Source organism: Ctenocephalides felis, unplaced genomic scaffold, assembly GCF_003426905.1.
Source record: "Ctenocephalides felis isolate EL2017-DRISC unplaced genomic scaffold, ASM342690v1 CF-g0.4_SCAFFOLD_01886, whole genome shotgun sequence".
In the NCBI taxonomy this organism is placed as follows: Eukaryota; Metazoa; Arthropoda; class Insecta; order Siphonaptera; family Pulicidae; genus Ctenocephalides; species Ctenocephalides felis.
The window spans coordinates 22,381,079-22,402,979 of NW_020538040.1; the positions used below are offsets into that span (position 1 = coordinate 22,381,079).

Here is a 21,901-nt window from a genome sequence, read left to right on the forward strand (position 1 = left end):
AAAAAAGGAATAAGGCTTCTGGTTCGTGGTTCCATTGGTTCCATTCAGAGTTTCCGTTGAATATTGGTGTCTGTTTGAAATCCGATATCACAGTAGTGATATCGGTTTTCGCTTGGAAATATAGATAACAATATGTTTCCAAGTGAAAATAGTCCTTTGGGGTATTGCTGCACCAATAAAAAATAATCAGTATTACAGAAATTATAATAATAAAACTCATCATATAAAGGTCTACATCATCATTAAACAGTCAAGAAGAAAAAATAACAACGAACAGCTTATAGAACTAAACATATTAAGTTCTGATTGTTCTTAAAGATGTAGAAAAAATTAAAGAAATAGGGATCGATTCTGCCGCATAACAGAAAAATATTAGGGCAAGGCCATGTTACGCTCAACTTCCATACATTATGCTACTGAATCGTTCTGAATACTGTCAAAATGTTCATGTAACTGCAACGTCACTTGTTTGTTATGAAGCAGGGTCAAAAAGGCCCTGTCCAGTTTTTTTTTCTTTTCTGGTTCGTGCTCAGTAGAGTCTTTTCTTCGCTCACTCTTCACAGGACTTCTTCATTTGTTACCATATCTGTTCACTTTTATCTTTCGTCTTTGCACCACATTTTAAAACTCTCCATATAGATTTTGTCGGCTTTCTTAAAGTCCATATCTCTGATCCGTACAGAACTATGCTCCAGACATTACTACTGAACTATGCTCCAGAATATAGTATAATATTCTCCCAAAATATAAGAGAAACGAATTTAATTATCTCAATAAATTACATAAAATCTACCAGGATGTACTAAGGACATTGTCGTAATGGTACCAGGATGTATTAAAGATTCCAGGATGTATTAAAGAACATTGTGATAATAGTAATAAATATTATTGAAATACTAAAGTTTTGAGTTATACTATACAGATATAGCATGAAATTTTATGTTCCTCCATATTAATATACATTTTTTTAGGAAATATACTTTTGTTAACGCCTTACTCAATCCAGGCATAATGGAATGATATTATTATATTTTATTACCTTCATACTAAACTTCATAATAAACCCTCATCCCTTATTATACTATTTCAAATTGAAAATAATCCATATTATTGTCATGTATTAACTCAAACCTCAACTAAGTAACATATCATCTATAAATCTTAATATGGTATTATTTCATTTAAATATACAACAATTAAACTACTTATCATCTTATAATCGGTCTGATATAGCCATTATCTAAATATATCTGGTCCTTCAAAAATATAAACAAAGTAATAATTTAATAGATTTCGGCAGCATCTCGGTGGATCACGAACTTCTTATATATTTTTGTACAATCTATCTTGTTACAACTTTTTTGTGCAGCTTTTGATGAATCAGTACAAATCAGATATTTTGTCAATTCTCAAATTATTTTTATAACTCCGAATGTGTTGTTTGTACAATTTTTTATACGTTGTTAAACCGTTCATATTTGTTACAATAAAAATATATTTGACATCGTTTTTTTACAATTAACCAAATTTGTGTGTCATATGAATTTATACAAAACGTCTATTATCCCGAGCGTTTAAAACTTTGAGCATATGTCGTCAGCATTTTTATTGTATGTATATATTTGCACAAGTTTAATTTTTCAAAACGTAATAAATTCATGAAAAACCCTTTTACCATTTTATTACGATCTGCTATTGCAATTTAATTAACTGGCTGAATAATTCCGAATCACCTGAAATTGCATTCATGGCGGTAATGAGGCAATTGATCTAGATATATATGATGTATATGCGCTCAATAAAATTTTATCGTACCGTTTTTGCGATTTTTATGTTAAATTATTTAATACCATGAAATGAAAATATTATGCAATAAATATAATAGTGGGTTAAGCGTAGAAAATATGACGTAATTCTCCATGGAGATAGAACGCAGTTTATTCGAAGCCAATTCTGTCACACACAGGACGATATAAATCACATGTAGCTGTTGCGAAGCTGTTCGAGCAATTTATGCGTTTGCGGGCAAAAAAAGGACAAAAAATCCATATATTTCAATTGTTTAGGAGATTCTTCATGGACCGTTGCTGACTTGTCATTTGGAAGTGGAATAAGATTACTTTTTTTCACCATATAGGGAAGACTGGGTACGGTTGTGCTAGCGGAGTGACAGTTTACATAACAGCTAAACTAAACTGATTTTGGCATAGGGTCCAAAGAGAGAAAGACGAAGTATGTTTGTTCGAACAAGTTTCCGCCCATACATTAACATAGGCTGTAGGTCGAATTGCTTTTTAAAAAATCAAAAGGAAGTTTTCATGTTCGAATTCTTTTTATAGTACCTATTTTATAATACTTGTATACAGATTGATCACTTGAATTCTTTCTACGGAAAATTTCTTGTTTGTTAATATGTTGTTAGGTGAATATTATTAGTAGTTAATTACCAGTAATTAGTTTTTGCTTAGGTAATTTAGCTTACAAAAGGATGATTTATTTCTAAAAGTGTGCGTTGGGTACGGTGGTGACAAATTTTGCGGGTACGGTTGTGACATGCCTTTCTTGTCCTTTTTGGGTGGAGATGAAACAGATAAAGAAAAATCTAACTTAACTAAGAAAAAATACGAAAAAGAAAGAGAAAGAAAAATGTTAAGCCTTCAATTTATTTACTTGTTAACGAGCATGATTTTTAAACAATTAAACCATTCTGCAGCCTTTTCTGAGAGATTTTGCCTGTTCAAGTAAATCTTAATTCTAGAAATTTCTCAAAAAAAGCTGCAGGATGATTTAACTGTTTAATATGATCCTCACCAACAAGTAATAATTTGAACAATTTTCCTATTCAAGAAAATCTAGATCTCAACTAGTAGCAGAATAGAATACCATTCTATTTAAAAGGAAAATTACTTGAATCGATGGAGTGGAAAACTTGGAAAATGGTATTTGATTCTATAAAGTGGAAACTGGCTACTTCTCAAGACGTGATATTGTCATTATTATATTCTAAATTTTCAGTTGTAATAATGTAATATGCCATTTCTGTACATTGGAGTAGATATTAATGTTTTTTATAGTAAAAAAATTATTTTCAAATATAAGATATTTATGTTCATTTTAAAAAGTATTTTAATGAAATCTGCGTACAGAAAATGGAACGAAGTAGTGAAGTTTTGGCTATCAAAGAAAAGTTTAGAAAATAAAATAGATATAAAAAATAGATCCTAAAAATTAATGGATTCTACCGTATTATTTTTATAATGCAAGAACTATAGAAATAAAAATGAAAAAAAATTGTATTATAAAAATATAATAAAAAATATGTCAGGAATAGATCATCAAATACCACTGAAATTAAATATACTAAATAAAGAAGATTTTGAATATTTTTTTATGCTGTAGGAATAATTTTACTTGATAAATGCATTATGTTACATATTATTTTAATAAATATATATTTGTTTGGAAACTTCAGCGAACTTATTGCTAATACAGAATTATGTTCCAAGAAAAAAATTTATCATGTTTTTGATGAAAATGTTTGTTCACCACATATATGTGTAATTCGAAGTTTTAATTTAATATAAATAAATAATATTTGACTTAAATGATAATCAACATGTTTTATAATTTATAATGTTGTTAATGTAATTATAAATTTTAAATTATAAATATTAATTTTCTTTTTTCTTTTTTCAGCTGGTGCCGCCCCTACCGGTGATGCCTTAAGACACAGTCGACCTTCATCCGTTAATAAAGGTAAAATACCTTTCTCTACATTTCTTATAGAATAATAAAATAATAATTTTAGAATCATTAATATTATTTTTATAGAACTATCTGAATCTTGGTGGTTTGTAATTACAAACTTATAAAAGACTAATATTTGTTTTACATGGGAATGCAGTGAAAATGAGATACTGAAATCGAGATGTACCTATGTCTGAATAATTTACTAAAAAAAATCTTGTAATTTTTCTGAAAATTCTGGGCATATTATTATTATATAATTGTTTGCATGATGTAGATGAATGTGGGAATGAATTTGGAGTAAATTGGAAATTGTGAAGAAAGAATGAATATTTAAATGGAGGTAATGGATTTTCTAATGATGATATTAATACAAAGTTTTAATTTTTTTGTTATGAAAGTGTTTTTCCGGTACTTCTTTATTTTAAATTTAATCGTCTTACTTGTAAGAACTTTTTATTTTTTCACTAACTACTGCTTCATAATATTTTCTCGGATATTTGTTTCTCAGAACTTTTCTTCTTTATAATGATCATCAATAATGTTCTGCTTAATACATAAGTAGTATAAGATAAAATCAGATAAATAACTAGCTGTAAGTGGAATTCTGTCTTAAGGCAATTAAGGCATCGTGCCTTAAGGCAAATTGCTGGAACTTCCCGTACCAAAAATTATTATTTTTTTAAAAACGATTAACATTTTTGAAAAAAAAATTACTTTGAAAAAATAAGATTTTTGGGAAACTATAAATTGGACAAAAAATAACTTTTTTTTGAAAAAAAAATTTTTTAAAAAAAAAAATTTTTTTTAATTTTTTTTTTTTTTGAAAAAAAAATTTTTATTTATTTTGACATATTGTGGAAGATCTGAACTTTTTTTCAAAGCAATCGTACTGCTTTAACTGCATAGGCACAAAATATAAAGCGCGTAAGAGCCGCGTCGCTGTCTAACGCATAAGCATTGGTACGGAACCCATAGGAATGTTGACAAAATGTATACTTATTGTTAAAATCTCTATAAAATATCTGATAATTTGATGTGCATATGTCTAATGATCATTTTTGACCGTCAAATGGCTCATTTTTTAACTTTTTCCTCCATATCTCCGAAACCGCTAGACCTACCTTCATGAAAATTTCATCGATTTTTCATCTTGTCAATACAAGTGAAATGTTTTTTGAATTATTCAAATCGGACGATCCGTTCTCTTAAAAACTGAGTTACCGTTTTCGGCACTTTTTGCCCCGTATCTTCGGAACGGCTAGACCTGCCTTCGCCAAAACTAATCAGCACGTCTCCTTATCAATACGAATCGAATGTTTTTTGAATTATTCAAATCGGTTGATCCGTGTTCCTGATATCGTCGACGAAAATTTGTATCCGCACATACATACACACACGTACATACATACACACACACATACACACACATACACACACACACACACACACACACACACACATACATCCATTTTTTCTAAGGTATGCCAAAATGTTCAGAAACCTTTGAAACGTAAAGATATATAGAAATTTTCATTTTCGATTTTTTTGCGATTACTATAACTTACCCTACGGGAAGTTAATAATGCATAGTTGTTCATATATTTTAACAGATTAGTATAATAACTATAAAAGTTATACATAATATATAAAAAAATAAATAAATGAATATTGCATTTACCATAATAATAATGGATAGTACTGCAAACAAACTCGACTCAGGAAAAAATAGTATAGATATATATACATATATATAGAGAGATTTTTTATTGCCATTTTACACTACAGTGCCCGTAATGAGATATTTTTAATTGGGAACATATTTTGATCTTTTCGTGGAAATGGACATCACAACTGCTCGATATCAGGTTGTCCAGAGCGAGGGCTTGAGCTTGCAAGCCGAGCTTGCAAGAAACTTCACAAGCCAAGATCTATAAAAAGGCTTTTAATAATAGATTTTATATTTAATTTTATATGGATATAGAAAATAAATTTCTTTTTTGTATTAAAAAATTATCTTATATTTCAAGTGCTCACATATATCAAATTCATCCCTTAACCACCCAAAGAGAGCTTTCCATCATCATCGATATTATGTTTATATTTCCACACCTATCAACACATCGTGAAATTGAAATTCGAAAGAAACTTAAATCCCCGTGAAGCTATCGGTCAATTTCAGTAGTTGTATTTCGATAAAAATATTTTGATTTTCTATATATATGGAAATGTAAATGCAATATCGCCGTGCAGGTAAATCGAGCGTTTAAATTCAATTCGGTGTTGCTGCCTGCTAGGGCTTTGCGTTTTGCGGTAAATTTTGACAGGTAGTTTCACCGCATTCGTCTGCGGCTATTTGCATAAATGTGCGAAATAGCGGAATTTGATACACTACTATTTATTATGCTGATGCGGTTAAATTATACGGGTACAGGTAACATTGCGTAGAGCAACTTTGGTACAGAAACTTAGGAGTGTTGAGGATGGTAAAAGTTTTTGTTTGAAGAGTGATTTTGTTATTTGATATAATAATAATACTTTTTTATATATTTACCACGTACATTACATCTTCTAAGGTTCATAAATTAAAAAGTATTTGCGAATTTTTGTGATACCCAACATCGTCAATTATTAATCGTTGTAGTTTTGCATTATTTTATTTAGAGGAGACTGAGTACGATTGTGCCACTTTTTTGGCCAGCAATATTTCTGTTTATTTACCAGTTAGCTGAAAAAAATCGTATTAAATTGTAACTGGAACATTTGTGGAAATACTGAAATACTGTACTTAAATACTATGGATTGGTCATAAAATCTATTCATACAAGAAAAGGGCACAGTCACAACCGTCCTGGGAGTACCGAAATACCATCACTTTGTGAAACCACTAAAATACTTTATAACGACTATACTATACTATACAATATTATTTAAATAATTATATAGCTTAGGAATATAACAATATATAACAAAACATATTTTTTTAAACAAAGCTAACAAGAAATAAACCGAACTATGCTAATCACATTTAAGGATAGTATTTCAATATTTCCACGTAGACAAATAATTCAGTTACAATTTAATTTACTTTTTTCCCAGCCTTACTTTTTATAATTAATAAGTAATATATAATATTAAATATTATTATATTATATTAATAAATAATATAATAATCACGACTAGTATTATTATAAATGTCTCTTTTAAAATCAGTCAAAAATGTTAATTAATATTTATCAGTTTACAAATCAGTCAAACTATTGCAGTAACTGTGTATCAATGTACTGAGATCTAGTCAAAATCATCATTACAATAGACTTGGATCCAGGAACAGCATTTTTCTTGGATCTTGATCTATTTTACGCCACCCCTACTTTCAGAATATGAGCCTCCACAAACCACACAGAATTTCTTGTGTTGAGTCAAAACATAACAGTAACTATGTATCTATATACTGAGATCTAGTAAGAATCATCGTTACAATGGTGATCTATCTTTTGCTCATTTGACGTGGAACCAACCGCATTTTTTTGGCACTTGATCTATTTTACACCACTCCTACTTTCAGAATATGAACCTCCACAAACCAGACCGAAACTATCTTTTCTTGTATTGCTTTTTCCTGTACCTTTCTCTTGCATATTTAGTCTTAGTTCAATTAAAATGTTCTTTAGAAAACATGTCACAACCGTACCCACAAAATTTGTTACAAGCGTACCCAACGCATACTTTTGGAGAAAAATCATCATTATGATCGAGCTTATTTATCTATGCAAAAACTATTGTTGGTCATTAACTACTAATATTCAACTTACAGCAAAATAACAAACATAGTGATATTTTTGTATACAAGTAACTGTTATTATTAAAAGAAATCGAACATGAAAACTTACTTTTGACCCTCTATTTTGATCATGTTAATGTAGAGCGCTGACTCAATACAATAATGGAACTTGTTCGGAAAAACATACTTTATCTTTCGGACCCTATCTCAAAATCAGCATAGTTTAGCTGTTATGACGTCTGTCACTACCCTGGCACAACCGTACCCATTCTCTCCTACTCTACAATCACGATTAGCACTATATAATAAAGAAGCCTTAGAGTATTTTTTCATAACGTTTCTCTTAAAGTGCAGGTTTACATTAATCTTATAATATCACAATACTTCTTATAAATCATAATTCATTCTTCGACAGAGAACAGAATCGATTTCGAGTTTATCTTTAAAACTTCTTCTAATGGCCAACAAAAAACTTTATTATCTGTTCTAAGTGTGAAAAACATTTTTTCTCTGTATTATGATGCTATTCACGGGGAAGAGTCGAGATATGCCCTTTGGGCACCTGTCTGGAATATAAGTTTCGCGGACAATCGCCGAAGTATTTTTATAGCATTGATTTATATTGAGATACTTTTGCGAGAGTTTGCTTTCGGGAATCGGTATAGTATTAATTCTGTAGAGTTTTCGAAGTTCTGACAGATGTTTTGGGATAGATAGTACCATATTTCAGATGCAGTTTTGAAGCCAATTTTTATTTACAACATTTAACTTGAAGATTAATGCTTAGCAACATATTCTTTGAAACTTTAAATTTCTTATAGCACTGGGTGTAATATATGGAACGACTATTTTTAAATATTTCTGCATAATTATTAAATATAATATTAAATATAATAGCTCAGATTTTTGAGATAGGGTTAGAAAAAATATCTGTAATGACGATAGAATAAATATTATAATATTAGGGTTAAAATAATTAGAGATTAAGAAAAGGCTGAGTCAACGAATATATAATTGATTTGTTAAATGTAGAAAAATATTCCCATTAATACACCAGAGAAAAACTATCATATAATATAGAGCCTCTATATTTTATATTATTTATTTTTTGTATTCTATTTGAACAAGTAGATTTAAATAAAACAGAATTCAAATAATATGTTATTTTTTTTATTATCATCTCTTTTATTTACAACTGTCCAGTAAAGGACATTCAATAAATTTGATTAATTAAGATTTTTCACTTCTGTCAGAAAAAAATATTTATATACATAATTATATTTCGATCTCATATGTGGCACAGTTTACTTGAAATTACTTAATAGTTTCCTTCAATTCTAAAATTCTAGTACAATATTTCTGTACACCACTTTATTTGTATCTTTACTGCTACATAAATGAGTAAATGAATAAATCTATAATACACATAATTTAACCCTTTCCACTCGCGAATTAATACGTGTTTTGCCCCCGGAGGGACGGCATCCGAATGGAAAGGGTTAATATGTATCTGTATCTCAGAAGTGTTTATTTTTCGATATCCTAAAATGTTTGCAGGTTAATTATTTCTTAAGAAACATACTTATGAAAATATTATGAAGCAATAATTAGTGAAATATTTAATATTTTATAGATGAATGGTTAGAACTGAAATGTGTGAATGCTGTAATGGACATTTAGTGTGTTGTATGAAGGAAAATATAATTTCGTTCAGTTTTATTTGCTATTTACCACTTTAGACGCTATATTTTTCTGCACACGTTTTTATTTTTGATTCTAACTAGTGGCGGTTCATTAATCACGTGATTGATTTTTAAGAATTTTGGTCTCAAACCTTTTAGTGATATTTAAAATTACTCCCCTTTTTCCAACCAAACTACACATGCATTTTAATATCTTTAAAAAATCCCAAAATTTTTGAAAAATTTTGGATTTTTTTAAAATCCAGGTAAAAAATAAATACACGTGATATTTTACTAGATCCTTCTATCTTTTGTAATATTTTGTGATTTTTTGTCACCCCTTCTTTTAGGCCTCACGTGATTAATAAACGGCCCCGAATTTGTTTGCACTCGTGAATTAATTTTTGTTCGTTTACTTGTGTCAATTTAAATAATTCAATTTTCAGCAAAATTATTTAGCTTATGAAAAATATCATGAAAATCAGTTATATGTTATATACAGCTTCGATATCAAGTGTAATCCGTCTAAAGTGTTTTATACCGATAAAAATAAAACTGAACAAAATTCAATTTTTTAATCTCCTTTAACACCTGCCCCCCGAATTACGATCTATCTCTCTGCTGTCAAAATCAAAATATAATCATTTTCAATCTCTTCGCGTTTGTATTTGTTCGTGTTTATCCACTACGAACGCGTAGGCCGTAGGCGAGTCAGGCCCATGTCGATGGATGCTACGCCGATCAACGCGCACACGATGCACTGGTTCGCCTATCTCGGCCCGGAACCAGTCGCCGAGCAGCAGGCCCAATTGTCGGCCGAACAACAGGGCCAGCCTGACGCTGCGGCCTCTGCCGATGGCCAATTGTCGGATGGAGAGAACGAAGGTTGATGGAGAATCGAATTTGAATACATATTTATATATAAATATGCTTTGGTTTTTAGCGTTTGGTTGCCGAGGATGTGATGATTATTATATTAGAAATATGCATTTTGTGATGTTTATGATATATAATATGATGTTTGCAGTAAAAATTTAATTTGCTAGACATGAGGAAATATAACGCGAATAATGATCAATCGTCTTTGTTAAGAATTCTTTTGGAATCTATTATTATTATTTTTGCTTAGAATTTGTTTTATATATTTTATGATTAAACCATAAAAAACTTGAAAAATACACTATTATATATGAATAAACCGTGCTAAACGAAAATTACTATAAAATATCTCTTTTTGTCAGTTTCTAATATGATGAATAACAAACACATTGAACGAGAAATAAATATTTAAATCTATTTTATATATTTAGATACATATAATCTATTAAATGCTAAACACATTTGATAAATTGTAGCTTTCATCATTAATAGACTAAAAATTGGCATCATCTATAATTCTCTCATTATTACGGAGAACAAATTTGGTTTTAAATTAAAATTTTGGTTTGTAAAGATATAAACTTTCTTTCATTCTCTAGTTTTTTATTATTATCTTTAGCGATTGTCGAATTGAAAAAAATATATAAATTATGAGTTTTGTTCAAAATAATTCTTTTATTTGCTTATCTTGAATTTTATGCTATCAATTTTATATAGACACTAATTATCCACTAAATGCACACATTTTTGAAAAATTTACTGACAAATAATTATCGTATTTTTTAATTATTGCAATAATTTAGATTTGTGTTTAAATTATGATTTATGTTAGATAAGAAAGTTAGAAATCAAACTAAATTAACAAAACCGCTATCTTTGCCAAAAAAATAATTAATACTATCAATCAAACTTTGGTCTCAAAAAATATGATTTTAAACAGTGGCACTTAGTACCGGACATTTCAAAATAACCTGCATTGATCACATATATAGATCCATCTCCACACTTTGGAATGTCTGCACATGTGTCTTTGACGAATATTCTTAGATATTGCAAAAAAATAACTATTTATCCGGGTGTCACAGGCGAGGCTTTGCGCGTGATCCTGTACCTTTGTGCCCCCAAAGCCCCTTTCACTTGTATTTTGAAATGAAAAGATTTATACTCGCTTAAATAATACGTGCTAAATAGAGTGTCCGGTGTTTGGTGCCGTCCGGCGTTACGGGATTTCCCCCTAAGTAAAAAATTAAAAAAAAAAATTTTTGTATCGTTTAGTTTATAATAATAAATGAAGGAATCGAGTCACAGACTCAAAAAACGCGTTGATATATAAATATATTTGAAGTATTGAGCTCCTTGAATTTTTTACATTAATTTATATATATAGTAAAATATAATATATAATTTTATAATATGGTCGACCCTAATTTCAAAAGTATTGAAATTATAAATTACATAGTGCATATTATGATAAAATCACAAATATTTCTATTTTAATTAAAATTTGGTATGCACGTCTGATTGATTATCGCGCACTAAAACTCGGCAAAAGTTAATTGAAATATAGTTTCAAGTATGTACACTAAGCAAATGTTTTCCTGATTCTTGTAACTATTATTAAACTATGTACGTACAAGAATGAATTCCACGAAGGTATTTTGAATTATTTATTATATAATAGGTTCCACAATATTACGGTCTCCTATTGAAATCCTTGATCATTTTTTAATTTATTTTCGCAAAATATCATTGTTATTAAGCTTATAATGAAAAGTTATGCTTAACTCGGTAGTTTCCTCATGTTTAGTAAATACGGTTATTGGATTGTTTAGAATTAACTTAGATTTAAGGAATGTGAAAACGAGCTTGTTGCAATTGACCCAATTATAATGTTAAGTCATATTGTAAACGTATTCAATTGATATCATTTTAATCCTTGTCAAAAGCCTTGCTAAATTGTGTATTGAACTATCGGGTTGGCATCTAAGTAAGTGCGGATTTTTGCTAGAATCAAAGTCATTTTTTGCTATCTTTTATGCAGCATCATTATCATAAAACTTATGGTTTTTATTAGCAAAAAACTGAATCAGGTTCAATTTGACATCATCATAATCATTAAATTGTTTATCATTCAAGGAATTTTGTATAGATCGAAACAAATAGTAATCAGAAGGTGCATGGTTAAGATGATGGTGGATGTGGCAAAATATCCCAAACAAGCTTCAGTTTTTTTTTGCCGAGTGGCCAAAGATATGTGATGTCAATAATGAAATAAATCGCCATTTCGATTTGTCAATTTAGGCAGTTTGCCTTCAACTGCGTTATTTAATTTCGTTAGTTGCTCAATGTAAACATCAGAATTGATCGGTGGTAAGAGTGATATCATCTAGACGACCAGAGCATTTTTTATCTTTGAGTAAAAAATCACCAGAATGAGTACTAGCAAACCAATTTTGATACTGCCGTTTTTTAAGGCTTTATCACCATAAACAGCTAAAAAAAATTTGTGAACTTTAGATGCCGTTTTACCTTCGCAAAAATAAAGAAGCAAAATATAACAAAAATTTTCGATTTGATTTTTCATCTTTCAACGCCAAACGAAAACTACGCAATCGCAAAAAAAAACTCTTCTTTTACTGATTAACAACTCAGGGTATTTTACATTTGGACTACGTCAGCAAACCTTAAAATTGAAACCGTCTGAGAGTAAAATCGCATTTACTCAGTTGCCAACCTAATAAAACTTAGAAATTCTAATATTAAAGTACTATATTAAATTGTTCTGTGAAACGTAAGAATGCTGTCTTATATTGATTATGACTTATGGTGGAATCGCGTGCCGTTCTGCCGTGTGTGTTCCTTACCAAATCCTTATTGCTAATGTGTGTGATTTGAAAAATCTCATCGTATATTATTTTCAAGTGACATGTTCGAAATTAACATAGTATATTTTTGGTAATTTATTATAGAAACTAACGCAAATTTCATATTTGATACATAGCCATTTAAAATAACTTTAATTTACATTTTTACTTGACTATTGGTAATATGTATGCTATGCATTTATATACATTTTATTTTTAATTTTGTTACAATATTTTTTACCGGTTTCTTATCGACTGACGCATATGACTGATATGGCGACTAACGTGTTAAAAATTTTTTTACGCATATTAAAATTGATATCTCTGATTTGAAGAAAAAAATGCATTTATATTATAAAAATACATCAAAACCAAAAGTGGAATTTCTGTTTTATTTCAGATATTTTCACATCTGTTTGAAGTGAAAGAAAAAAATATTGTCGTTAGTAAGGACGTTTTATAAAATCCTTGATCTTTTTATTTAGCATACATTTACTAATTATGCATTCCGATTTGCCATTGTATATTATTGTATTATAGAATGATATTTAATCGATGAAAATATTTTATTATATTAACCCAGCCTGAATAATAATATTGATTGATTTACAGGAATTTTTGATTAACTAACAGCATTCTCTTGCAGCATTTTGTCTCGCTCTGCTTTGTGTTTGTGTCGTTTGAATTTATGAACTGTTTTATTTGTTTTAATTTATATTATTTATATTATAAATGTTATCTATTTTATTCTGATAAGATGTATTTTCTGTTCTATTCGTGTGCGGCTCCACAACACAGATGTTAGACGTTCAACGAACTTCGATGCCGAAAACAACGACCCAGGTTCGGAAATTTGAACTTTCGAAATTCGACTTTTGTATTTTAGATAGTAGTTATATTGTGTATTTTTTCCATAATCTTACATACTTGTGATTTTTGTACCGATTTAGAACATTTAGATCTGATTTCAATTCCCAGTTGTGAAAATATTAACTATTTAATTCTAATGTTGATTGTATTTATTCATGATCTAATATTTAACTTAACATACCAAGTATTGAACTTCATAATCAATTTCATATTCTACAATAAGTCTGACTTTTTTTCTGCATGTCACTATGATTTTGGGCGTTTTTTGCCTTCAAACTTTTCTTTTTCTTATTTTTATTTTATTTTCAATAAGTAGATATCTTGATTATATATTTAGGGGCCAATTTTCGGATAAATTAGAAATGTTAGGGTATTGCTATGTTGCGGGTCAAAAAGCTATGTATTTGCTGTGCGATCAGGTGTTTTTCACATAAAACCTAACCTCCAAAAGACACAAATGTCACATATGTGCAAAACGCCTGATGGCACAACAAATTCATAGCTTTTTTGCAGCTTGTGACTACCAACTCATACGATCATAGACCTGTATCATAGTGTCACCATATTTTTTTTTTATTCGAGAATTGGCTCGTCAGTTTAATTTATTATATTTTACATTATAATGATCAGATTTATTTTGTAATTGGCAGATATTTTTGCTCGCATTTAATAACTAAATTCATTTTTATTTTACCATATATAGAAAGAAGTCTCATTACTTGAGCTGAACTATTTGCCATTAATACTCTGACAATTAATATATTTATAGTATGTGTGTGTATTATTATTGTGAATTTTTAGATATTTTATATAGTATATTTGTATTCGAACGAACTGAAGCCTTTGTACTGATGCAATTAACACAGAAATATTTCATATAAAAATAATTTAGATAAAACATTACCAGAAAGTTTATTTTCTTGTTACGATTTTTTTAAGTTTCTAAATTTATGTTAGAGATTCATAGCTTTTCAATAATAATCATATGAAAGTAAGTTATGTGGCGGTGCTAGGGGCTTGGTAACAGTTCTTTTTAAATAATATATCTAGAAATCCTCTGATTATATTTCTATGAAATAGAGGTAAATAGATGTTTTATCTATTCCTCTAACAAATAAAAGTGAAAATAATTTCATAACTATTGTTCATTATTTTACAATAAATTATTTTCTAGAAAAAATCCGGTATTAAAATTTACCCCGTGTTTAGGGCTAGTTGTAACATCTACCGGGGCAAGTATTATCGACAAAATAGAACAACAATACCTCAGATAATTTCTTATTTACTTATTTAAAAAAAAGATTTGCTTGTAATTCTTTTTATAAATCAACGTAAACTATAATTAATACAAATAAAATATAAAATGTCACCTATAATATAATTTTTTATCATAAATCAACGTAAACTATAATTATTATAATAATACAAATAAAATCTATAGTATCTCTTGTAACAGAATTTACATGTGCCCACATCCTACAAACTATATAATTCATTCAATCTTCTTCACTTGAATCTGTATATAATTTTTGTAAATTACGACTAGCCACAAGGTTTTGTTTCAACAAACCCCAGGTGTGATTTTTTTACATTAATTAAGATAACTTAAATAATATAACAATCACAAAAATTATTACACATTATTAAAGTTTGATAAATTTTAAACGAAAGAAGATATATAAAATTCAAAATTAGTCGATAATAATAACGCTAACCGAAATTGTAAATGATATAAATGATAGTTCAATTTTATGTCACCTGTCAGAAATGACGCACCTGCACAGTTCTGTTTACTGCATCGGCCTGCGGGACAGTAACTATGACAATATTATGCAGTTCGGTTTACATGTCCAATCGAGACAAAACATGCTTTAATATCGTTTAAGATCCTATTAAAAAACACTTGTTACTACTTACTCTGTTACAAAAAAATTCTAGCACACCCACATACATTTCTTCTTTTTTCAATTAAATCTGGCAAAAGCGCATTGATTTATTCAATTCTGTAAATCATAATAAATTACACTTAAACTACATAATGTGAAAAGCAAATATGGTAAATCATAAGATATTTTTTTTATTTTTTTTTATTTTTATTCTGCAATCTATGAAAATAATTACATTTAGGAATCATAAGACATATATGTTGTTCTTGTATATAAATTGACAATAACTTCCTAGCATTGTGTTACTTACTTATGGACCTTATCTGTCGTAAAAAAGACCAATGTTATGGCAAGGGTATGCTACGTTTCAGTTTTCATACAAAATGGTACTAAATACTGACAAAATGCCTTGTATTTGCTGTACATAAGGCATTTGACACATAAAATGCAACTTCACTCATATGTTATCAAGCCATGTTTCAAAGATCTAGTTATGATAACATAGTTTTTTTTTGACATTAATACGTTTTCTAGGCCAGGTTTTCTGTCTAAAACGCCTGACTGCACAACAATCACATAGCATTTGACAGTATTTAGTACCATTTTGTATGAAAACTGCTACATAACATAGCATTAACATAACATCGGTCTATCTTACGACAAAATCTTCCCCGTATTTTTTCAACATTTTGTATCCAATTTATCTACTACATATTAGTACACTCGCTTCATTTGACATATATGAATTTTTTTCTATCCATCTAACTATTTCCAATCCGATTCAGGTGGTGCTTCGGCGGCCGGGTCTCGCGACCGTCCCGCGACGGACGAGCGACTGCGGCACGTTCGCGACAGGCAGCAGGAAGAACGCCAGCGTCGGCTCGAGGAGCTGAGGGCCCAAGCGTTGGCCGCGCAGAGGTTCAGGGAACAGAAAGAGGAAGAGAGGAGGAAACGGATCGAGGAGATGCGGCTGAGGGATAATGACAGGCGCTCTCAGGTGAGAATATATTATATATATATTTTTTTATTACTCACTTTTATTTAGCAATCAGAAATACATAAACATTCTTATAAGCTAAAATGACAATATTTTAAGAGCGATGTCTAAGAAGAACTCCAATGAGAACTTCTCAGAATTATATGATTTTATATTAGAAAGGCCATTGTCGTTTCAATCTCCTCATTCCAAAAGGTTGAGTAATGTCAACTATAGAAGGGTTCGAATGTGAGTCCAGTTTGCGCATGTATTTTTCCTTGAATTCTTTGAACGTTAATTGCACCGTTTTCATATTGAGGTCCCTGTGAATGGTTTCATTTGTCACGTACCACGGAGAATTAAGAATTGCACGTAAAATTTTTGACTGAGTTCTCTGCATTATAGCTATATTAGATTTGTAAGCGCATCCCCAGAGCTCAATTCCTCAGGTCCAGATTGGTTTAATAATTGATTTATATAGCAGCAACTTATATATATTATATGAATATAAAAAGTTTAGACTTTATTTGCTATTGCACAAGATGACAATTAAGTAAAAAAAGAATAAGAATTTAAAATATCGTTTCGCTTACTACCAGAGATATCTAAAGCGAGATACATACGTTCAGTCAGGAAATTGTCTAAATTTCTTAAGAAAGCTCCATCAATAATAGTGATGTGTTCGAGCTGATACTGAAGAACAAAACCATTCTTCTTGGGTTTTATATATTAATTTCGCAATAGAATATGGAAGTAAAACAATGAAATAATAAATTTTATTTTTTATTCAACTTTTGACATTTTTTTCGTATGAAAAGCTCTAAAACAATCATCTACATGTAATGGTACATAACCGTTAGTTTCGGTCAGCAGTGTTCGGCCATAAAAAAACTCGTGATCGGTCAACAAAGTGTTACATATGGTTTTATTTTTAACTTCCCGTAGGGCAAGTTACAGTAATCGCAAAAAAATCGAAAATGAAAATTTTTATTTATCTTTACGTTTCAAAACCTTCTGAACATTTTGGCATACCTTAAAAAAATTGATGTATGTGTGTGTGTATGTGTGTATGTGTGCGGATACAAATTTTCGTCGACGATTTCGGGAACACGGATAAAGCGATTTGAATAATTCAAAAAACATTCGATTCGTATTGATAAGTAGACCTGCTGATTAGTTTTTGGCGCAGGCAGGTCTAGCCGTTCCGAAGATATGGGGCAAAAAATGCCAAAAACGGTAACCCAGTTTTTAAGAGAACGGAGCGTCCGATTTGAGTAATTCAAACAACATGTTACTTGTATTAACAAGATGAAGAACTGATCAAATTTTCATGAAGCCAGGTCTAGCGCTTTTGGATATCTTGTAAAAAAGTAAAAAAAATGCCATTTGGCGGTCAAAAATGATCATTAGACATATGCACATCAAATTATCAGATATTTTATAGAGATTTTAATAATGAGTATAATTTTTTTTACATTCCTATGGGTTTCGTACCAATGTTTACGCTTCGATATTTTGTCTCTATGCAGTTAAAGCAGTACGATTGCTTTGAAAAAAAGTTCAAAATTTCCAAAATATGTCAAAATAATGAAAACATTTTTTTTTTCAAAAAAAAGTAATTTTTTGTCAAATTTATAGTTTCTCAAAAATCTAATTTTTTCGAAGTAAATTTTTTTCAACGATGTTAATCGTTTTTAAAAAACTAATAATTTTTGGTACGGGAAGTCCAGCAATTTGCCCTAAGGCACGATGCCATGCGCCCCACTAGTTATTCATCGTTATTGCCACTCTACTAACTTTCCAAAACAGCGTGAACTAAATCATCACTTACATCAGAATCAGTTGTTATAACAACCCTCCTGTATCAATAACTTAATTTTTATGGAATTGCTGACATACATATTTTTCTTGATCAGCTGAATGGCAACCTATATACATATCTGTAGCAATAAATACTGCTGAGGTCTACTACTAATCTGTCTTGCCTATAAAATTATTTTGGATTTTAATTACCTTGAAGATATATAGCAACTATGGATAAAAAAATTAAAGCTTACGTTTCTTAAACAGCACGACATTTTTAGATGTTAAATTTGTTTTCTTATTAATATTATTTATGACGACGATGTATTATGGTTTTGATTTTCATTAAATCTAGATTTCGACATAACCTTGACATTGGTTGTTTGATATTTGAAGTATAGAATGAAAGATATCACGTGACGAGGCGATCTCGATCAATCATATCAACTCGTTTAGAATGACCACTTCGATGGCCAATGACCAATCAGTATTTTTTACGTAACGCACTTCCGTCTAATGATGGTTTTTTTGGCTGAGTTTACCCCTCGTTGCGCCTAAAGAAGTTTTACTTCAAAAAATATTGAGAAAACGTCTATGTCTGCATCTTTATTTCCCTATCTCCGTGTATGGCATTTTCCACGCATCAAACAAAATTCCAAATAATCACGTCAAACAATATTAATTGCATTAAAATACACTTCCTGGTGTATTTTTGCTCTTATTATGTTATCATAAAAGCTTTTAACGTAACGACAAATTGTGTTTATCGCTTTGAAACAGCCTTCTGCGTTCCAGAATAAAGATGCAAGATATTGATATAAATTGAACATGTCGCAAATCACTTGAGTGCGATGTGAACTAGATATGACAAAGTGTCAAAGGATTTGAGCACATGGGAGCTAACCATAACAGATCATACATAGCAGATCTTGTAAGATCTGCATTTAGATTACTGCGAAACTCCATTACGTCTGGGAAATGCTAACGATTATGTAGTCAATATAAATGATTGATAGTTCGCAAATAGAGAACTATTATTTTAATAAATGATATTCTTCCTATATTTATAAATGATATCCTTCTATAGTTGGAAAGATTTTTTTTTTCATGAACCGTACTATAATGTTATTTAAAGCTTAAATACGGATTGATATTATTCTTTTTGCTTTTTAATTGATAAACAACTTAAACGTGTTTTTCTCATTAAAAAAACATAATCATAACAACACAAAATTAATCTTTTTAAGTGCCATGTGTCACATGAGATTTCGGTCAATTGATCCATTTTCTTGCAACATTGCAGAATGTCTAATTTACATTGTAAATATTTATTACTATTTGTGATTTTAATTGAGTTCGATTTCGGCATCACATTCATTTTGGCCAAGCTCGATATCAAGCATTAAATTTTTCTTTGAGGCTATAGATCTTAACGATAACTATGTGAAAGCCGCCTTTCGTGGTAATTGCTGCATAACAGACAAATTATTACTATTAGATACTCATATTTAATACATATATAGTAAATAGATATTTGAAGAAATGTGGTTAACTACGGGGTTGCTCTATCATAGAAATTATAAATTCTATCAAACAAATTATAAATGTAAACACAGCTCAATGAACCCATACTCTTCTGATCGATATAGTAAAAAAAACTGATTTTAACAGAAAGTTGTCCTTTATTATGAGAAATCATAACGTATCGACATTTTGAATGATTTTGCATATACAGAATTTCAGCAGATATTTAATTTTTTTCCAATCATAACCTTTTATGGGCTCTCGTAACTTTCAGGTCACATTCCAATTTTTTCGGCAATTCACCAAACAATAATGTTTTTTTTTATTTATAAATTCTAATTCTATAACATTGTCGGGAAAACCAATATTAATATTCATGACCTTTGCTAGGCTTTTCAACCAAAAATCATTATTAAATATATCGAATAAGTAATTTGATAATACTAATAACCATTGTAGCGTTAGTTGCTTTCTCATAAAAAATATTAAATTATAAATGTCAGTCAGCTAATCATAGCTCAAAGAACACATGATCCTATGATCGATATAGTAAAAAAACTGATTTTAACAGAAAATTACTCTTTATTATGAGAATATTTTATTATTAGCATTTTGCATATACAGAATTTCAGCAGTTTTTCGTATTATTTTCAAGAATGGGTTCTATGGGCTTTCGTAACTTTCAAGTGACATGCAGGTCACATTCAAAATTTTAGTATTTCACCAAATAAAACATGGCCTTTTTCGTGATTTATAAATCTTAATTCTATAACGTTGCGAAGATAACAAATATCAATATTCATGGCCTTTAGTAGACTTTTCAACCTGTAATAACATTTTCATACTCAGAAGTGCGAACATCATAGGCCGCTGTGACTTGAAAGTCACATAATTCATTAATACCAATAAAGTTGGTAAAACTAATTTTTTGTATTTTATTTGCATATACAGGCTTATATTTACTGATTTTGTGTTTACCTAATTCTTTGGATTTAAAACAAAAATTCGGCCCATAAAGGATTAACCACAAACTCATGGTTTATTGGCAGACCATAGATCTGTATTTTCCATACACTGCCTGTTCTAATTTTTTCTTGTACATTGTAATATTTACCTATCTCATTTTCCAATGTGTCCATCCTAATTCTAGGTCGAAGAACGCAAGAAGGCGATCTGGGAAGCAGAGCGCGACCGACGCGAGGCGATTCTGCGCAAGAACCAGGAACGCGCGAAGCCAGGATGGAAACGAAGCGCAGGAACGACCGCAGCAATATCGTCTTCGCGTTCGGAAGCTCGACGCCGCGTATGCTCGAACCAGCAGACACTGGTGGATCCTTCTGGGGACATAGAAGGTCAGTAGTAAATGATAATTGATATATGTTGTTTTGTAAATAGCTTTGAAGTATTTTGGATTTATGCACTAATAGTCCAGACATTATAGTAAGTTCACCTCGGAATTTGAGATACACGGGTGTAAGTCTGTAAATACTTGTATATTGACATTTAAAAGTTGTCTCAAAACCTACATATGATAGGATGTAAGTTGTCTCAAAACCTACATATGTACGTACACACCTACCATATATAGGTTTTGAGACAACTTTTAGGATGTCAATATACAAGTATTTACAGACTTACAGCTGGGTCCTCGAATTCCGAGATATTACCTTATTTAAGCTTAAATGACTGGACTATAAACTAATTAATTTTTTTATCTACTATCATAAGACTAACCGAATCCAACTTTGCAATCTGATGACTAATAACAAATAAAGTCAAACTGATGTATAATTATGCTTCATGAACCACTCATACCGAAAACTATTGCGATTTGTTGTTTTTGTAATGTATCGTATCCATGATTTGGCATAAGAGCCAATTCTCAG

At 30.0% G+C, this 21,901-nt stretch overlaps 1 protein-coding gene across 1 annotated transcript in view; it reads left to right on the plus strand.

Moving 5' to 3' along the window:
* Positions 1–3,696: 3,696 nt before the first annotated feature.
* LOC113374762 (stress response protein nst1-like) overlaps positions 3,697–21,901 on the plus strand; it is a gene marked incomplete at its 5' end in the record, with an annotated part of 37,672 nt that continues 19,467 nt past the window's right edge. Inside the window, 3 exon segments of the mRNA XM_026614733.1 lie at positions 3,697–3,756; positions 16,498–16,709; positions 21,166–21,367. Coding sequence (XP_026470518.1) covers positions 3,697–3,756; positions 16,498–16,709; positions 21,166–21,367 — 474 coding nt within the window.